This window comes from Rhinatrema bivittatum, chromosome 3 (genome assembly GCF_901001135.1).
Source record: "Rhinatrema bivittatum chromosome 3, aRhiBiv1.1, whole genome shotgun sequence".
NCBI lineage: Eukaryota > Metazoa > Chordata > Amphibia > Gymnophiona > Rhinatrematidae > Rhinatrema > Rhinatrema bivittatum.
Genome location: NC_042617.1, coordinates 52,822,028 through 52,840,249, shown reverse-complemented (window position 1 = coordinate 52,840,249; position 18,222 = coordinate 52,822,028). Strand labels below are relative to the sequence as shown.

The window sequence follows — 18,222 nt, the reverse complement described above, 5'->3', positions numbered from 1 at the left end:
AGAGCCAAAGACGAATCCCGTTTTGGTGTCCCTCCGTCAGGCCTCATGCTATTTCCCAATGTTGCAGGCCGTACAACAACTGATTGACCTGGAATGGAATGCCCCGGAGGCCAGCTTCAAAGGAGGATGGGCCTTAGAAGCCCGATACCCCCTGGAACCCACGGCCAAGGAACTCCTACGGTTCCCAAAAGTGGACACCATGGACTGCGCAATCTCTAAGTGCACAACCGTCCCGGTTGAAGGAGGCGCGGCACTCAAGGATGCCCAGGACAGACGTCAGGAAGCCCTGGGCATCCTGACGGCGGCTGGGTAGGGTGCGCCCTGGTGCAGACCTCTACTGAATCTTCTTCATGCTCCAGTCTCAACTTTCATTACCTCGTCTGGAGTCTGCTTCGCGGTCAGCGTGGTCCGTGACCAGCCTTGGGCGGCTGTGTAGGGCGCTGCGATGCAGTTCTCACCCAGTACTTTTGCCTGACTCCTGAACCCTTGCCTGAAACTCCTGAGTAAACTGAATCCTTGCCTGAGGTTTCTCAGCAACCTGTATCCTTGTCTGAGTGTCCGTCTGAGTATCCAAGTCTCCGTCTGAGTCTCCTGAGTATCCCAGTCTTCTTCCTCGTCTTTTAAGTATCCGAGTCTTTGTCTGAGTATCCTGAGTTTTCGCCTGAGTCTTTGTGTTCCTGCCCTCAGCCTCTGTCTAGCCTCACGCACTCCTCGTTCCCAAGCGGCGGGCCCGAAAGGGCTTTCGAGTGGCCGGTGGGCTACTCTTGTGACCAGCATTGCATTGCTGGGTCACCTGGTAAGTGTAGGTCCAGCGGAGGCCGGGCCCAGCCTTGTTCCTGTTCTGGATTCCCTCACTTCACTTCAGTCCAGCTTTGCTCCTGTTCTGTCCGTGCTCGGACACGCCTCGCCTACTTCAGCACTTCTTCGGAGTTCCTCTGAGGTCGAGCTGCGGCCCAAGGACACACTCTCTCCTGGAAAGTGGAACCGCTCCCTAGCGCTTCCTAACAGTAGCGAACCTAACAAAAGCCAAGGGCTGTATCAATAGCAAACCGAACGCTCTAAAAATACAGCAAGTGGACTTGAAGGACAACTCTAATATCACTAACAGTTAAGGATAACGGACCTAACGGAAGCCAATGGCTGCATCAATAGCAACCCAAAATGATATCACAAAGATCCTCTCACTTCAACATCCAAACAAAAATCCCACACAGATCCCAGGTGCCCTTGAGCAGGCAGGAGGCCTGCACTGCAGCAACTTCCTGCCAGGGTGCTGTGGCAAAGGGGCACATTCCTCCTGCACACAGGTCCTAAACTAAGGCCAGATATTACTGGAGCTCCTCCTGCGGTCTCTACACATTGAGAACCCAGTATTTACAGATACCTGGCTATCTAAGCCGGATACACAGTAACTTATCTGGCTAATTTAGAAGGGATATTCAACAGTACTGAATATACATAGATAAGTTTTAATTAGCCGGGTAAGGTATATCCGGATAACTTTAGACCTATCTAGCAGATCTAACTTATTTGGTTAACTTAACCAGATAAGTCCAAATATCAGCACTTATCCAGATAAGTAGCCCTGCCCCCAAGATATCCAGCTATTTACTTATAGGCCGATACACACAAGGGCACAAGGAACCTGTTAGCTGGCATTTGGATGCGCGTTTTCAACGCGCTAGTTTTATCCCTTATTCAGAAAGGGGTAATAGTGCATCCAAAACGCGTCCAATCCCCTCGAACCTAATAGCGCCCGCAACATGCAAATGCATGTTGATGGCCCTATTAGGTATTCCCGCGCGATTCAGTAAGTAAAATGTGCAGCCAAGCCGCACATTTTACTTTCAGAAATTAGCGCCTACCCAAAGGTAGGCGCTAATTTCTCCGGGCACCGGGAAAGTGCACAGAAAAGCAGTAAAAACTGCTTTTCTGTGCACCTTCCGACTTAATATCATGGCGATATTAAGTCGGAGGTCCCGAAAGTTTAAAAAAGTAAAAAAAAAAAAAAATAAAATAATTTTGAAATAGGCCGCTGCTTGAAAACCGGATGCTCAATTTTGCCGGCGTCCGGCATCCGGTTTCCGTGGCAAAATTGAGCGTCGGCTGTCAAACCCGCTGACAGCCGCCGCTCCTGTCCGAAAAGAGGCGCTAGGGACGCGCGATTTTTCTGTATCGGCCTGCTAGCTGGATAAGTTCCTATTTATCTGGCTAAGTAGCGCTAAATATCAGCTCTATATTTTTTTTTTCAGAAATCATGTCACAGTCTCTCATGATGTCATCTATGATTTTAATTTTTTGGGGGACGAGGGTAGACTGTACAAAAAACAAAATCAAGAAATACCTAAAGGAGAAAGCAGGGAATGAAAGATCACTCTTGCTCTGGGTATTTTCATGGAAGGAGAGAATCTTCGCCTTGGAGCAGGAAACTTCCATTTTCGATTGTTCAGAAGAGATGTGGGACCTGCCCAGCAGCGCATTGTGACCTTAAGAAAGAAGCAGCCCCTGCACTGACTTACCCAGCCAGCCTAACGAGCTGCCAGCTTCTAAAACTGAGGTCAAGTTTAATTGTGGCTCCTCTGGTTTATCATCCAAAGTTACTTTATTCCCTTTAGTTGAGATACAATAAATTTTTTTAATCGGAGGAATAGATTCTTGAGGCATCTGCAGAATATGACTGAGATATTCTTTATCAATCACAAACCTCTACCCTTTCACACACTGTATTCCAGCGTACCTTATATGTGAACCCACAAAACCCAAAAACAATTGTTACACTGGTAATTAATTCATATGAATTACTCTCGCCAAATATATGTAGGCCCCTCACTCTAAGGGTCCAGGGGAGAGGGAGACCAGCCAAAATTTGGCAACAGATGAGTATTGCGGTTCCTCTCATATCTTTTGATACTTTTGTGCTATGAACAGCGGTGATTTAATGCCCAGTAGTGATCATTTTGCTTGACATTTTAAAAAAAGAAAAAACTGCAAAAAAGTTCAAAAATTTAAATAGTTTACAATTAAAGCAAGGTGGCCCTATACCTAATTAGGAGTCTGTATGATTTTGACAGACCCTTAGAGTGAGGGGCCTACATATATTTGGCGAGAGTAATTCATATGAATTAATTACCAGTGTAACAATTGTTTTTGGGTTTTGTGAGATATTCTTTAAACATGTCCAATGGTGAAATCAAATCATGTCTGAGAAAGTTCAAAATTCATAAATTTAAATATTTCAGAGAATTGTCATGAAGTATCTCAGTTTTGGTAAATCTTAGATAAAAACTTTCCATCTTATTCAATCTTTCTCCCATCAGATGCTTTTCCCCTTCTGACTTTGTAATCGCAGTCTCAATATTAGTAAAGCACTGATTTGATACTTCTGTTGCTTTGGTTAATTTTACAATTGCTAATTCAAGTGCTTTTATAGCAGACTAGATGGAGTATACATTCCTTTTTTAAACACAGCTACACTAACTGCACTAACCACATCCTCTGGCAACAAGTTCCAGAGTTTAATTGTGCGTTGAGTGAAAAAAAACTTTCTCCGATTAGTTTTAAATGTGCCACATGCTAACTTCATGGAGTGTCCCCTAGTCTTTCTATTATCTGAAAGAGTAAATAACCGATTCACATCTACCCGTTCTAGACCTCTCATGATTTTAAACATCTCTATCATATCCCCCCTCAGCCGTCTCTTCTCCAAGCTGAAAAGTCCTAACCTCTTTAGTCTTTCCTCATAGGGGAGCTGTTCCATTCCCTTTATTATTTTGGTCGCCCTTCTCTGTACCTTCTCCATCGCAACTATATCTTTTTTGAGATGCGGCGACCAGAATTGTACACAGTATTCAAGGTGCGGTCTCACCATGGAGTGATACAGAGGCATTATGACATTTTCTGTTTTATTCACAATTCCCTGTCTAATAATTCCCAACATTCTGTTTGCTTTTTTGACTGCCGCAGCACACTGAACCGACGATTTCAATGTGTTATCCACTATGACGCCTAGATCTCTTTCTTGGGTGGTAGCTCCTAATATGGAACCTAACATTGTGTAACTATAACATGGGTTATTTTTCCCTATTTGCATTACTTTGCACTTATCCACATTACATTTCATCAGCCATTTGGATGTCCAATTTTCCAGTCTCAGAAGGTCTTCCTGCAATTTATCACAATCTGCGTGTGATTTAACTACTCTGAACAATTTTGTATCATCTGCAAATGTGATTATCTCACTTGTCGTATTTCTTTCCAGATCATTTATAAATATATTGAAAAGTACGGGTCCCAATACAGATCCCTGAGGCACTCCACTGCCCACTCCCTTCCACTGAGAAAATTGTCCATTTAATCGTAGTCTTTGTTTCCTTCTTTTAGCCAGTTTGTGATCCACGAAAGGACATCGCCACCTATCCCATTACTTTTTACTTTTCCTAGAAGCCTCTCATGAGGAACTTTGTCAAACGCCTTCTGAAAATCCAAATATACTACATCTACCAGTTCGCCTTTATCTACATGGTTATTAACCCCTTCAAAAAAGTGAAGCAGATTTGTGAGGCAAGACTTGCCTTGGGTAAAGCCATGCTGACTTTGTTCCATTAAGCCATATCTTTCATTTATGTTCTGTGATTTTGTTATTTAGAATACTTTCCACTATTTTTCCTGGCACTGAAGTCAGGCTAACTGATCTGTAGTTTCCTGGATCACCCCTGGAGCCCTTTTTAAATATTGGGGTTACATTAGCTATCCTCCAGTCTTCAGGTACAATGGATGATTTTAATGAAAATTTACAAATTTTTACTAATAGGTTTGAAATTTCATTTTTTAGTTCCTTCAGAACCCTGGGGTGTATACCACCCGGTCCAGGTGATTTACTACTTTTCAGTTTGTCAATCAGGCCTATCACGTCTTCTAGGTTCACCGTGATTTGGTTCAGTCCATCTGAATCATCACCCATGAAAACCTTCTCCGATATGGGTATCTCCCCAACATCCTCTTCAGTAAACACTGAAGCAAAAAAATCATTTAATCTTTCCGCGATGGCCTTATCTTCTCTAATTGCCCCTTTAACCCCTTGATCATCTAACGGTCCAACTGACTCCCTCACAGGCTTTCTGCTTCTGATATATTTTAAAAAGTTTTTACTGTGAGTTTTTGCCTTTACGGCCAACTTTTTTTCAAATTCTCTCTTAGCCTGTCTTATCAATGTCTTACATTTAACTTGCCAACGCTTATGCATTATCCTATTTTCTTCTGTTGGATCCTTCTTCCAATTTTTGAATGAAGATCTTTTGGCTAAAATAGCATCTTTCACCGGTTGTTTTGCCTTCTTTCCACCTTTCTTAATGTGTCGAATACATCTGGACTGTGCTTCTAGGATGAAAGGATCCCTCATTGTGCACTTCCTGCCAGAGGGTCTTTCTTCTATTAATTACAGAGAGAGAACTTTTTGAGCTAGATTCCCTTTTGGGTTTTTAATCCAGAGGACTAAAGACCAATGAGCAGGGCCGGTGCATCCATTAGGCAAACTAGGCAGTCGCCTATGGCGCCGACCCTTAGGGGGCGCTGAAGAGCAGCCATGTGATGCTGCGAGTGGGATACCGCTCGCGGCAAAGAGGAGTCTAGATTCATCGGATTGCAAGTAGTGCGTGCTGCTTGCGGCCCTGAGGAGCGTACGAATGAGAGAAGAGTCAGAGGTAAGGCGGGGGCAGCGGGGTGACACGACTTGACGGGGGGGGGGGGCGTTTGCAAGGCAGATGTCGTGTAGGGCGCCTACTACTCTTGCACCGGACCTGCCCATGAGCCCCACTCTATTCCCTAGGTGGGTGAGACCAGTGACAGCACCCTCTGAGAGAGATTTTGAAGGCTGGAGATGTATCCAGCTTTACCTTTAAAATTATTTTTGGACAATTGCTTTGTGGGGAGGTTTTTTCTGATTCACCCCTCCCAACTGGGAAGCAGAGCTGAGGTAACCTGATCTCCTCTTTCTGACTTTTCCTGCAAGAGAAGTCCCCAACAACAGAACTAAGGAAAAATTGCAAGACCGGGAGATCCCAGTCGGAGCTGCACTTATGGAACCAGATTAGTCTGGGTGTCCAGGAATGATACGGATTCAGATGGGACTGTTTTTTTCTGTGCTTGAGGGGACCCCTTCAGTATGACTGCCGGTTGGCCGCTGGGTGAGTTTTGCGCATTTAAAATCACCATGGGAAGCTCTACTCAGATGCCTGAAACAAAGGACACCCACCTACAGAGAAATACACACATGTATGTACCAGCAGTCAGATGTAACTTCGAACTTGTGGACAAATGGACTTTAATTTAATTGTTGCACAATCAGTGAACTTTAAGACCTAATGCCTTATCCTGCCTGGTTTGTCCCAGTATCCCACCCTTTGGGTTGCAGCTACTAATAACACACACTGGGAATAGCATACCATAACCATTGTCTGGGCCATAAGCGAGAGCTTCCCCCTACAGAAAGAATCCACCGCGGGATACAGAGCTCAGCATGGGAGAAGCGCTAGCTGGCCCCAAAAAGAACAAATACGTTTGTGTGCCCTTGGGACCTGAAACTCACCAGGAGGGGTTACACTATTACGCTGCCGTCGCTTGCCGATCACCGTTGGGCTTGGAAACAGCCAAGAGGGGAGGGGAAGGCTCGGTACGCATGGCTCGTGAAGATTGCCACCGCTTCTCTCTCCTCCTCCACCACTGAAACTACCCCAAAGAAAAATGTTGCCCCTGTCATCGGCCTGCCTCTTCTTCTCACCAGTTATAGTCCCCCTTTGTCTTGGGGCCCGGAGGGAAATGTTGCCTCTGATCCTGGCCTGTGGGGGAGGGTATTTTGGAGGAGGGGAATATTGAAGGGAGGGAATCAGGTGCAGGAAGGGTTTGAGGGTGGGATCAGCTGGAGAGGTTTTGGATTGCGGAGGGTGAGAGAGGGGGGAATAACAAAAGATCGACTGGAGGATGACAGCGATGCTTGTGTGGGTGAGAGAAGGGTTGGAGGAGGTGGCGCTGAGAGGTGATGGGAAGGGGTTCAGAGCGAGGCATGGGTTGAGAGTGAGAGGATGACAGAAAGTCAGTTGGGTGTTCTAAAAAGGGCTTTTGGGATGAGAGGATCAGCTGGAAGGGCTGAAAGAGTGAATGGGCTGGGGAGATGAAACGCTGGAGAATGTAAGACGGGATCAGCCAGAGAGGCGAAGGATAAGAGAGCAGGTCCTCTGGATTGGGTGGAGGTTGAGAGGGAGCCTGATGGAGTGTGGGAAGAGAGAGAGTCATGTTTAAAGGGGGTAACGCACTCCTAACTTGTTTCAGTCCTCCTCTGAGGCTATGTGAAACGCGTCACTGTGGATAAAGGTTTGGTAAGCTCTGCCCTACGTATTTGGTCAGGATCTGCCTATGTAATGTAAGCAGTGAGGTGGGCATATTGGCTGGGTCTGCATAGGTGGAGTTTCGGTGTCTGAAAGTAAGTGTGTGAATTTCACAACACATCCCCCTTTGCCACATGGGGAAGAGGTTTTCAGGGGCCTCTTCTGGGGGGGGGGGGGGGCTGGTTGGAAATTATTAGAAATTATTATTAGAGGGCGGTTTTGAGAAGGATCTCGGCGGGTAACTAAGGAATTTCCTGGCTAGATCTGCAGGGCTATAATAATTGTCCCTCGTTGAGCAGGTAAATGTAGCTGCCAGCTTGCACAGGGCAGCTCTGTTCACCCACCCAGGAGAAAGGCATTCTGAGAGGCAGGCAAGGGAAAATTCATGAACATTTTTGATCATCAAAAACAGGCACACATTCTCCACCATGCAGCTGACCCGCGGAAACAAGAGGTCCAAGGTCTGCAGGTTATTTTTGCAACCCCTCCACACAACTGTCTGCACTTGGGCGGGGGGAATTTGGAAACAGCGTGCATACATGTAATCTACCCCTGGCACTTTTATCGGGTGGACATTTTTCAAAGCGAAAATGCCCCACATTACTTCTCTTTGAAAATTAACAAGCACATAGTGGGGTGAATTTTCAAAGATTTATGTGTGCAAAAATTAGCATATACATACATGCACCAGTGGCATCTATTTGCGTACAGGCTATTTTATATACCTCAAACATATGCATTGTTTTTGCTTTCACACTCACAAATACACGTATAAAAAGAGGTGGTCTGGGGACATTCTGGGGCGGGGCCAGCATTTTTGCGCATAAGGTGCTATTTTAAAAGCAAGCAACTAGATTTGCCAACCTGCTGGTATAAAATTTACACCTGCTAATTCACTTGCAAAGTGATATTAACCATGTTTATTGTGTAGTCCTGGCCGAGTGGGAGGTCTGGGTCAACTGGGGAGAGTTCAGGCTGCACAGCCAGGAGGATCTCAATGACCTGGAGAAGGACTGGACGAACTGGTGGAGTAATTGGTAACACTGGTAATTTCACTTATGCAGGCATGTTTCAAAGTATACCAACTTATGCGCATAAATCCTAATTTACGCAAACAAGTCCCACTTTATTTTCATGTGTAAAATATACACGTGTATATTTTCAACATAGGTAGGAAAAAGTAAGTGCTTTCAATGCACTGCATGCATATACGTGTGCTGTCGGATAAATATACGCGTATTTTATAATATGCATGTGTGTGACATGTGCGGGTTATAAAATATGGTAAAAGTATGCGCAGCCATATATACGTGTATATGCCGCCGCCCACAGTTGCTTGAAAGTTATCCTCAGTGTCTGCTGAAAGTAGCCACCGACTTTTTATCCACTATCTGTGCATGCGACCGAGGATGCAAACATTTGTAAATTGATTGTACGTACGCTGTTTATCTCTCCCTCGGGAAAACCTCCTCTTAATGCAGCCAGAAGTCTGCTATGGAAGGCACACGCATTTTTAGACTCACTTGAGGAGGGCGATATTCCAATTAGGCCCCGTTTACCTATTCCATCTGGCTCGTGATTTTAGACACCTAAATCTTGCCCCCTCTCAGCTGCCCCTTCTTCAGATGAAGAGCCCTAACCTCATCATAGGGGATTCATTCCATGCCCTTTACTGTTTTCGTTGCATCTGCTAGCACAATGTCTCAGGCATGACGGACATCTCTCTCCTACCTCAGGTTCTTCTCACAGCCGTTAAAGCTTTGGCAGTCTTTGATGGGAAGGATCTAGAAGTACACTGCAGCTTCCAAGCCAGGGGATGGCACACAGTTCAGTGACCGTCAGTGCAAGGTTAATATTTTCTGCTTATGGGGCAAGTCAATTTTCATACGACCCAACCATCGTATCTGTATTTCCATGAAATTAGCTGTGAGGTTTTGTTAGCTTAATTTTTATTTATGTTCCCTATATTAAACCTATTTTGTATTGACTGTAAATTGACACCCCCATCTTCCGTTTCCCCTAGCCCGAGGTTGACTCTGTGGCCAGGAAGTCCTGACGCTTTAGGTTACAGTAAAGGATTAGATGTCACCACAATGTACTTTCTCTGCTGAAGTCATCATTTGGTAGATTCTTTCATTCACATTTTACTCCTGGGGGAATTCTGCACCAAAAAAAGTAAATATTCCACGCACAGTATTTTAAAATTCTACAAAATGCTGCATACTATATTTGTCAAAATAATGCAGCAGAAACACCGTCTGAGTAATTGTGAATTTAAACTGGGATATACATAAAAGTTCTTAGTTAAAGAGGGAGAATGTTTATGTTTTGGGTACAGAATTCCCCAGAAGTCCTGTAATAATGCATTCTAACTGGGACTTCTGGTTGTCATGATTTTATGTTAGCAATCCTCAGAGCCCAAGGGGAACACCGAGCTGCAGGAAATGATGACTTCTTGCAGCTCCAATACTTGAGACAAAACAACAGTGTCCGGGGATCATTGCTACAAATGGCTGCAGTTGAAAGAAGTAGATGTTGCCTGCAACTCCTCTTGGTCTTCATGGATTGCCAGATTAAAGACCCTGAAAACCAGAAGCCCTAAGTGTTAGACTGCCCTCCCGCCGCAAACATACCGGGACCTGACCCTCCCCCATCACCCCGAAATGCCGCCGCTGTTAGCAGCAGCAGCTTCCTCCTGTCCATGCGCCACACTTTATGCGTGCCACCAAGAGACCACAGGAACCGATGTCAGTGGTCGCGGCTCCTTAAAGGGCCGTTCCTCCCGCTACTCCTTGCCTCGGCAACAGGTCTCCTGAGCACCTACGTTTCTCAGTGTGTGTTGCTTCCTTATTGGTTCCCTGTGCTACCCATGTGCTGTGTTTTCTCTGCCTCCGTCCTGTTTTTGGTCTCCTTGGTTCCCTGGTCCAGTCCTGTTCGATTGTTCTCACTCCATGGTCTATATTGGACTACTCTTCTGGTTTTGACCTCCGCCTGGACTTGGATTTCCCTGGATTGCTGCCTGGACCTGTTTCTCTGCCTAGAACTGGATCTTGCTGTCTGCCATCCGCCTCAGCCATTTGCCTGCTTACCGGACTTACTGCCTGCAGCCTACCCCGACCATTTGCCTGTTCACCAGATCTGCCGTCTGCCACTTGCCCCAACTACTTCCCTGTTCATTAACTCGGCCTCTATCCCAGGTAACCGCCTACGTCTTGCCAGCCATCACACTTAGGGCTTAACCCGCAGGAAATCTACCTGTGGTAGTGGGTCACTACCATCCTAGGATCTGAGGCCATGGACCCAGTGGATCTGACAGCTTTACAAGCCATTCCTGGATTAGCAACGCAGGTCCAGCAACAACAAGTCACACTGGACCAGGTAACAGGGTTCTTTGAGAGACTTGCAGCACACATGGATCCTCTCTCTGCATCAGCACCAGCACCAGTGCCTCCTGCACCACTAGCGAATCCTGTTCTTTGATTACGCCCCCCCCCCCCTCCACACTTCAGTGGAGATCCTTGAGAGTGCAGAGGTTTTATTAATCAGTGCCGTATGCACTTTACACTCCACGTGGCTCTGTTTCCCACTGACAAGACGAAAGATGCTTTATCCTGTCCCTCTGGGAAGATTCTGCATTGGCCTGGGCATCTTCTCTCTGGGAGCAAGAAGACCCTCCATTGGAGGATTTGGATCATTTCCTTCAGGATTTTTGTCTGGTGTTTGATGAACCGGGATGTACCGCCTCTGTAGCTTTTGATCTATTGCAGATTCGTCAAGGATCTCGCTCTGTTGGGGAGTATGATGTACAATTTCGGACTCTGGCTTCCGAGCTAGTGGAGAGATGACAGCCTCATGGCAATCTTTCAGCAAGGCCTATCCAAAACCATTAAAGATGAGCTGGCCAGACGGGAGCCACCAGACTCTCTGGAGGATTTGATTCGGCTTGCAATCCATTTGGACCTATGGTTTCGGGAGCAGTCTCAGGAGAAGGCGTCAACCTGTCATCCGGTCTGACTATCCTTCACTTTCCAATGCCCAGTCATTCCAGCCAAGCCTCTGGAACCCAGAGCCTCGTCTGAGGAACCAATGTAAGTGGATTGCCTCAGGATCTCCCCCTAAGGAACGTCAGCCACATCGGCAACTAAATCTGTGCCTGTACTGGGCCAGTCTCAGACACTATGCAGCTTCTTGACACCTCAAGGTGGGAAACTCTTGGACCTAGGGCCGGTAGGAGAGGCCACCTTAGGTCCTTTGGGCTGCTCTCCGCAGATCTTACTCCCCGTGAGCTTTCACTTGGGAAAGACCTGACTATACCTTCAAGCCTTCTTGGATACTGCCACTGCAGGGTGCTTCATAGAGGAAAGATTAGTGCGGGAATATTACATCCCCATTGAGCCCTTGAGATCTGCCCTTATGGTCTCCTCTGTTTCAGGGGAGCCGCTTCCAGGAAGGATTTACCATGAACACCCGGCCTCCTACGTCTGGAACAAATTCACCTTTATTTCCTGCCCTCTACTGTAAACCAGGTAATTCTTGGCCTGCCATGGTTGGTCCTGCACTGCTCCAACATTGAATGGGGCACCCTGGAACTGTCTAAATGGAGCTCCATGTGCCATGTACACTGTTTGGCCCAAGTGAGAGTCCTAGCAATTAAACTTCAGGGCTGCATCCCAACTCTGCCCAGGCTACCCACCTCCTATGCGGATTTCGCTGATGTCTTCAGCAAACAGTGGGCGGAGATCTTGCCTCCGTATCGAGATTGACTGTTCCATTGAACGGATGCCAGGGAAGATTCCTCCTCGAGGAAGGGTGTACCTGCTGTCAGCCCCAGAGACAGAGGCCATGACCTATTATATCCAAGACAACCTGGCCAGGGGCTTTATCAGTCCATCTTCTTCCCCTGCGGGAGCCGGGCGTTTCTTTGTGGGGAAAAAAGGATGGGTCTCTACGGCTTTGCATCGACTATCGTGGACGTAACGCCATTACAAAGAAAAATCAATACCCACTGCCGCTAATCACAGGGCTCTTTGACTGGCCAAATCCCCACCCCCCTGAATGCCTAAAAGTTACCCACTAAGCTGAAAACTACATACAAAAGAGCTGACAGCTTCTGGCACATTAGTATTAACTTATTCATTTCCCTCCAGGTGAAAAGGCCAAGGATTGGTCCTTTCACTGAGTATCTTTGACTGACTAACTTTATAATCTGGGTACAGTTAACTGAGTAAACTTAGATAACGATAGCCAGTTTTGAATGGGGATTGGTCCCTTCATTGATAGCTGTCAGTGACGGGATCAATCCTTGGTCTTTTCATCTGGAGAGAATAAATTAAAACTAACGTACCAGGAGCTGACGGCGCTGGGCCATTTACTTCAGCTCAGGGGGACACTTTTGGAGTCTGTGGGAGTGGGGGATTTGAACAACACTTTTTTTAAGGTAGGGGATTGGGTTTTATTATTATTATTATTATTACTTTTTTTTTTTTTTCATTATCAGGCTAACTTTAGGAGAGCAGTTTTTCCAGCCAGAATTAGCTAGAAAACTTTATCCAGTTAGTACCAAATATCAGCACTTAGCCTGATAAATTTTAGCCATGGCCTCAAAATTCCCTCTCCCCCTCCCCCAATTACACCTCTTTCTAGCTGGCTAAATTTAACCAGGCAGTGACTAAAATTTAGCTGGTGATTGGGAGCAAGGCTGGTGCAAGCATGTTTAGCACCCTAGGCAAACTCTTTGGTCATTCATTTAAGAGCATAAGAAATTGCCATGCTGGGTCAGACCAAGGGTCCATCAAGCCCAGCATCCTGTTTCCAACAGAGGCCAAACCAGGCCACAAGAACCTGGCAATTACCCAAACACTAAGAAGATCCCATGCTACTGATGCAATTAATAGCAGTGGCTATTCCCTAAGTAAACTTGATTAATAGCCATTAATGGACTTCTCCTCCAAGAACTTATCCAAACCTTTTTTGAACCCAGCTACACTAACGGCACTAACCACATCCTCTGGCAACAAATTCCAGAGCTTTATTGTGCGTTGGGTGAAAATAATTTTCTCCGATTAGTCTTAAATGTGCTACTTGCTAACTTCATGGAGTGACCCCTAGTCCTTCTATTATCCGAAAGTGTAAATAACTGATTCACATCTACTCGTTCGCTTCCCCCTTCCCCAACTTAACTCCGCGTGGCAGAGACTTCCAGCACAGTGCTTCCATTCTTTGCCAGTATTGGCTGTGGTAGAGCACCCCTTGACACAGCTACTGCTGGGGGATTTACTGTGGAATACAAATTGGACTTCTGAGCTTTATTCATGTATCTACATGCTTGTTGCCTTATATCAGACCATTGAGATGCTTAATAAGTCTTCATTAAATTACCCTCACTGAGTACTACAATTTGACTGAAGTCCTTTGGCAAACCATAAATTTGTCCACGCGATGCACGCTTTTCCCTTGCTGACGTATATTTTCGTTTGCCTCGCTTTGTCTCCACAATTTGCCCATTAGTGTTTGATGGTTCCACGTGTATGTTTGCGCATATTGTTTTCTTAGCACCCCAAGCCTCAGTTTTTAGTTGTTTGTTTTCTAGTTCTGTTTTTAATGAGGGCTTTTTTTTTTTTTGGAATGGTTTTTTTTTTTGGTAAGTTTTTTTTAAATGATTTTTGAAAACATTTTTTCCTGACAGCCTTTTAACAAGTTGGTTTAGCAGACAGGAGCCCCATGAGGATGTGAGAGGCTTTTCTTTTCTTTTTTTTTTAATTTAAATTTTTATTTGATTTTTAATTCCATGATTGTTTATATGTTTTTCTCTTTTTTATCCTGTCATTATGTAGAAACAATACAATGACAGTTTTTTCTGGCACCATTTTGTTTTGGTTTTTTTCAGTTTGGACAGCAGCAAATACTTGTTTCGCATACTGCTTGCATAATTTGCAGCCGCTGGAACCATCACTTTTAACAGGTACCCCAGTGTTCTTCACCTGTTTTTCCTATTCTTTTATTTTAAACAAATTTAGAGTGTTTTTGATTCTGGTCTGGCTACTTTTTAATAAAAGCCCCTGACATCTTGAGCTGTTTCAGTGCCTGCCAGTGCTGCTGTTTTGGTGGATTCTTGTGTTCAACCAGATTTGTACCCTTGCATTTCAGAATGAATTTGATAAAGATGTTCAGAAGATATTTAGTTTGCTTTTTAATTAGGCTTCTTGTGCACATTTATTTATGTATTTTATCCTCTATTTTGCACATCAAACGTCTAAAAATGTTCACAAATAAATAAACTATTTTATTATATTTATGTTTTTTATTCTATTTTATGAATATTATCTTGTACATCACCTAGGGCTTTCAGTGTTAGGCGATTCATAAATTCTCAATAAATGTAAATGTACATTTACTGTTTTAATTTTTTCATATTTTTATGTGTATGTTTTTAGTGATATACAGTGCATCACGCTGTTTTTATTGCCAGATCTTTTTATTTTGTATTTCTTGATTTTATTTAGAATTTTTTTCATTTTTCTTTTCTTGGTTTTGTAATCTTTTCTTGTACCTTTTAAAAGACATTTACTTCTCATTTTTGTTTTTTTTTACAGTAGATATCCTTGTCCTGCTCCTTTTCGCTTTACATTCAGGATGCTCAGTATCATAATATGGACATGCAACCAAGTAACCATGGTACCTGTGGTATGTCCAGGCTCACATGCATTTGAAGAATACTCAATTCAGTGAACACTCAGAGCCAGTTATTCAAGTGCAATAATAAAGGCCACAGCTTTATTCATGAATCCTGACATGGGAGTCTAACCTATTTACCCAAACCTCTGTTAACAAATAATTACAAATATATCTGCTTGGTCCAGGCCTTTCAAGCAGCCCGCCTCATAAAAGCAAGGCCAGCACTCCACCTGGGACCAGGAGTCTCCAAGCCTTCTGGACAGTCCATTCCATGCAAGTAAGACTAACCCAGGACCAGAAGTTGCCTAGTCAGAAGCAGTAGGTGCGGGATAGCCAGACCCATGCAAGCAGGACTGTGTCACAGCTAAATCTTGGGTCACTGGTACAACGCCACACCGGAGCCTAGAGTCCAGGCATCAGACGACCTCAGCCGTTCTAGCATGAGCTTTATTGTAGATAACGCTGCTCAACTTTTATACCCCCAGGACTCGGATACTCCACTCTTACTGTGAGATTAACAATACAAGATTAACGATCTAATAATCTGAACATAAGGAATACATTCCTAATTTTACTAATACAAATGTTGACTAACTAGGCTTATAGAAATGCATCATAAAAGGGTGGAAGAGTGGATGTACAGCTTGACCAAACACACATGAAAGAAGGGGTGAGCTCCACCTCAGCTCCCTGTTGTAATTTGATCTTGTCCCTTACAGGAAGGGGGCTGGCCCAGGATACATGGATATGATTCTCCCCTCACCCTTGGTCCTGACGTCACCAGACTAAGTGCATGGGACTGGTGTGGCACAGGAACCATGGTTATAGATGGTGTCCGTACAGGTTGCTTGTTTGAAAGGTTTTCATCGTATCTTGATGTTTTTGTTTATGGCTTTAGTTTTTCTATGATGATCAAGTTTCTGAGTTGATATCTCTATCAGTACACAATTGTTTTACTGTTTTTTATGTTACATGTGCTTTGTGAGTACATATGCTTCAAACAGGCATTACACTGAAACATTGCCTGTTAGGAATTTATTAATGTATGTTACTTATCTATTCAGTTTGTTATTGTTTGTTGAACTTTACTGCTGCTTATGCATAAAAAAGTGTTGACCCCTGTGCGTTCTTGTACTTTCATCTCCATTCTTCGTATATATATATTCCACGTTGTTGTGTTTGGTGTGCCTCGATTATAGTTCCTTCAGTCGGTTATTTCAGGGTCATGCTTGTTCATGTTCTTCAAAGCATTTTTTATTTCATTGTCCCTCTTTGGACATGGTCCAATGTTAGCGGTGACGGTGTTATCAATTTCTATCACGTTTTGCTTTCTGTGACCCTATCCCACAGCAGTTGATAAAAAAGAAAAAAAAATTAAAATCTGAACTGGTCTTTCATGTTGGCGCATGCAAACACTGCATGGCTAAGAGTATATGGCTAAACTGCAAAGCCATGCTCTGACAAAACCAGCCTGACCTGTGATGGCCACCTGGCTCAAGGATAAGCAAAAATAATAATAATAATAATAATGAGGCAGCGAAAGCTTGCAGCAACCGAGTGACATTCCAGACCCCCATGACAGCACAGCAACAGTTCTCCTGAAAGGAACAGAATAGCAGAAGCATGATCATTTCCTCAGTTCTCTCTCTCACGCACACACACCCCATCCCCATCCCCACACAAGTTGCGGTTGCCCTTCAAGATGCCACACAAAGGTGGCAATTGCACTTCAGACACTTATCCTGGGGTCTGCATGGGAGGCGATGGACTGGTCAAGCTGGAGTCTCTTGCATCTGGGAATCGTATACCACATTATCTGTATTGCATTTATGACTGAACAGTGAATTTTCTTTACCAATAGATTTGTGCAGTAAATGTACACAAAGTGTGTTGTCGTTATTCAGTAAGAGAAAAGGTCACCCACAAACCTGTGGGAACATTATTAGAGTTGCAGCGGGGCAAGCTACTTTTCATGAATTTACAGTAAAATTATTAAAAATGTGTGCTTCTGCTAATATTTCTATTTTTCTGATAGATGTGTCTCTGGTTCCTTTCTCAGTCATGCCCTTCATCTGTATATTTTCTCCCTTTGTGTAAGATGTTAAAGCTGGGTATTGTAGCTGAGCAGGTACTGCTGAAGGAGGAAATTAAATATTTTCTGAATGTAACATATGCCATACTGGGTCAGACCAAAAGTCCATCAAGCTCAGTATCATATCGCTAACAGTGGCCAATTCAAGTCACAAGTACTAAGTATTTAACAGATCCCATGCTACTACTGCCAGCAACAAGCAGTGGCTATTCCCTATTGATTAATAGCAGTTTATGGTTGTCTCCTCCAGGAACTTATCCAATCCTTTTTTTAAACTCAGCTACACTAACTGCATTAACCACATCCTCTGGCAACAAATTCCAAAATTGTGCATTGAGTGAAGAAGAATCTTCTCTGTTTTAACTGTGCTACTTGCTAACTTCATGGAGTGCCCCCTAGTCTTTCTATTATCCGAAAGAGTAAATAACCGATTCACATCTACCTGTTCTAGACTCTCATGATTTTAAACACCTCTATCATATCCCCTTCTCAGCCATCTCTTCTCCAAGAAGAATAGCTCTAACCTCTTTAGCCTTTCCTCATAGGGGAGCCGTTCCATACCCTTTATCATTTTGGTTACCCTTCTCTGTACTTTCTCCAGTGCAACTATATCTTTTTTGAGATGCGGTGACCAGAATTACAGACAGTGATGATGGGGACCCTCTGTAATCATTAAGTACAGATTCCAGCGGGGAGGAATTCTCACAGCAGGGGGCTGGGAGAGGGGACCAGCAGCCCACGATTCTCACTTGGGTGAGCGAGAGGGGAGATTGGGGGAACTTGCTGCTCGCTGCAGGGCCCAGAAAGGAGGAGCAGAGGGGGGTGTTAGGAAATGCAGTATTTTGTGAGATTTAAGTAGAAGGGAAAGGTGCTACCCAGGCCCTGATTTTTAATGACATTGGGCTGGAGGGAGGGAGAGTGTGGGGGAGGAGCATATTTTGTTTTCACATTGGGCAGGAGAATAACTGGCTCCAGCTGCAAACATAACTGGCTCAATTTAGGTCAGGCAGCCGTAGGACTAGGTCTGGCCAGGTAACAGGGTCATTTATCAAATAGCGTTTTCGCATGTGTTAAGCA

General features: G+C 44.5%; 1 protein-coding gene across 2 annotated transcripts in view; it reads right to left on the bottom strand.

The window, feature by feature from the left end:
• Positions 1 to 15,124: 15,124 nt before the first annotated feature.
• The window catches only part of BATF3 (basic leucine zipper ATF-like transcription factor 3), a 61,221-nt gene continuing 58,123 nt past the window's right edge, over positions 15,125 to 18,222 (bottom strand). Inside the window, exon 3 of one of the 2 annotated variants that reach the window (XM_029593236.1) lies at positions 15,125 to 16,392. In XM_029593236.1, the coding sequence (XP_029449096.1) occupies positions 16,258 to 16,392 (135 nt within the window). In that variant the 3' untranslated portion in view covers positions 15,125 to 16,257. The other variant, XM_029593234.1, reaches the window with a different exon arrangement.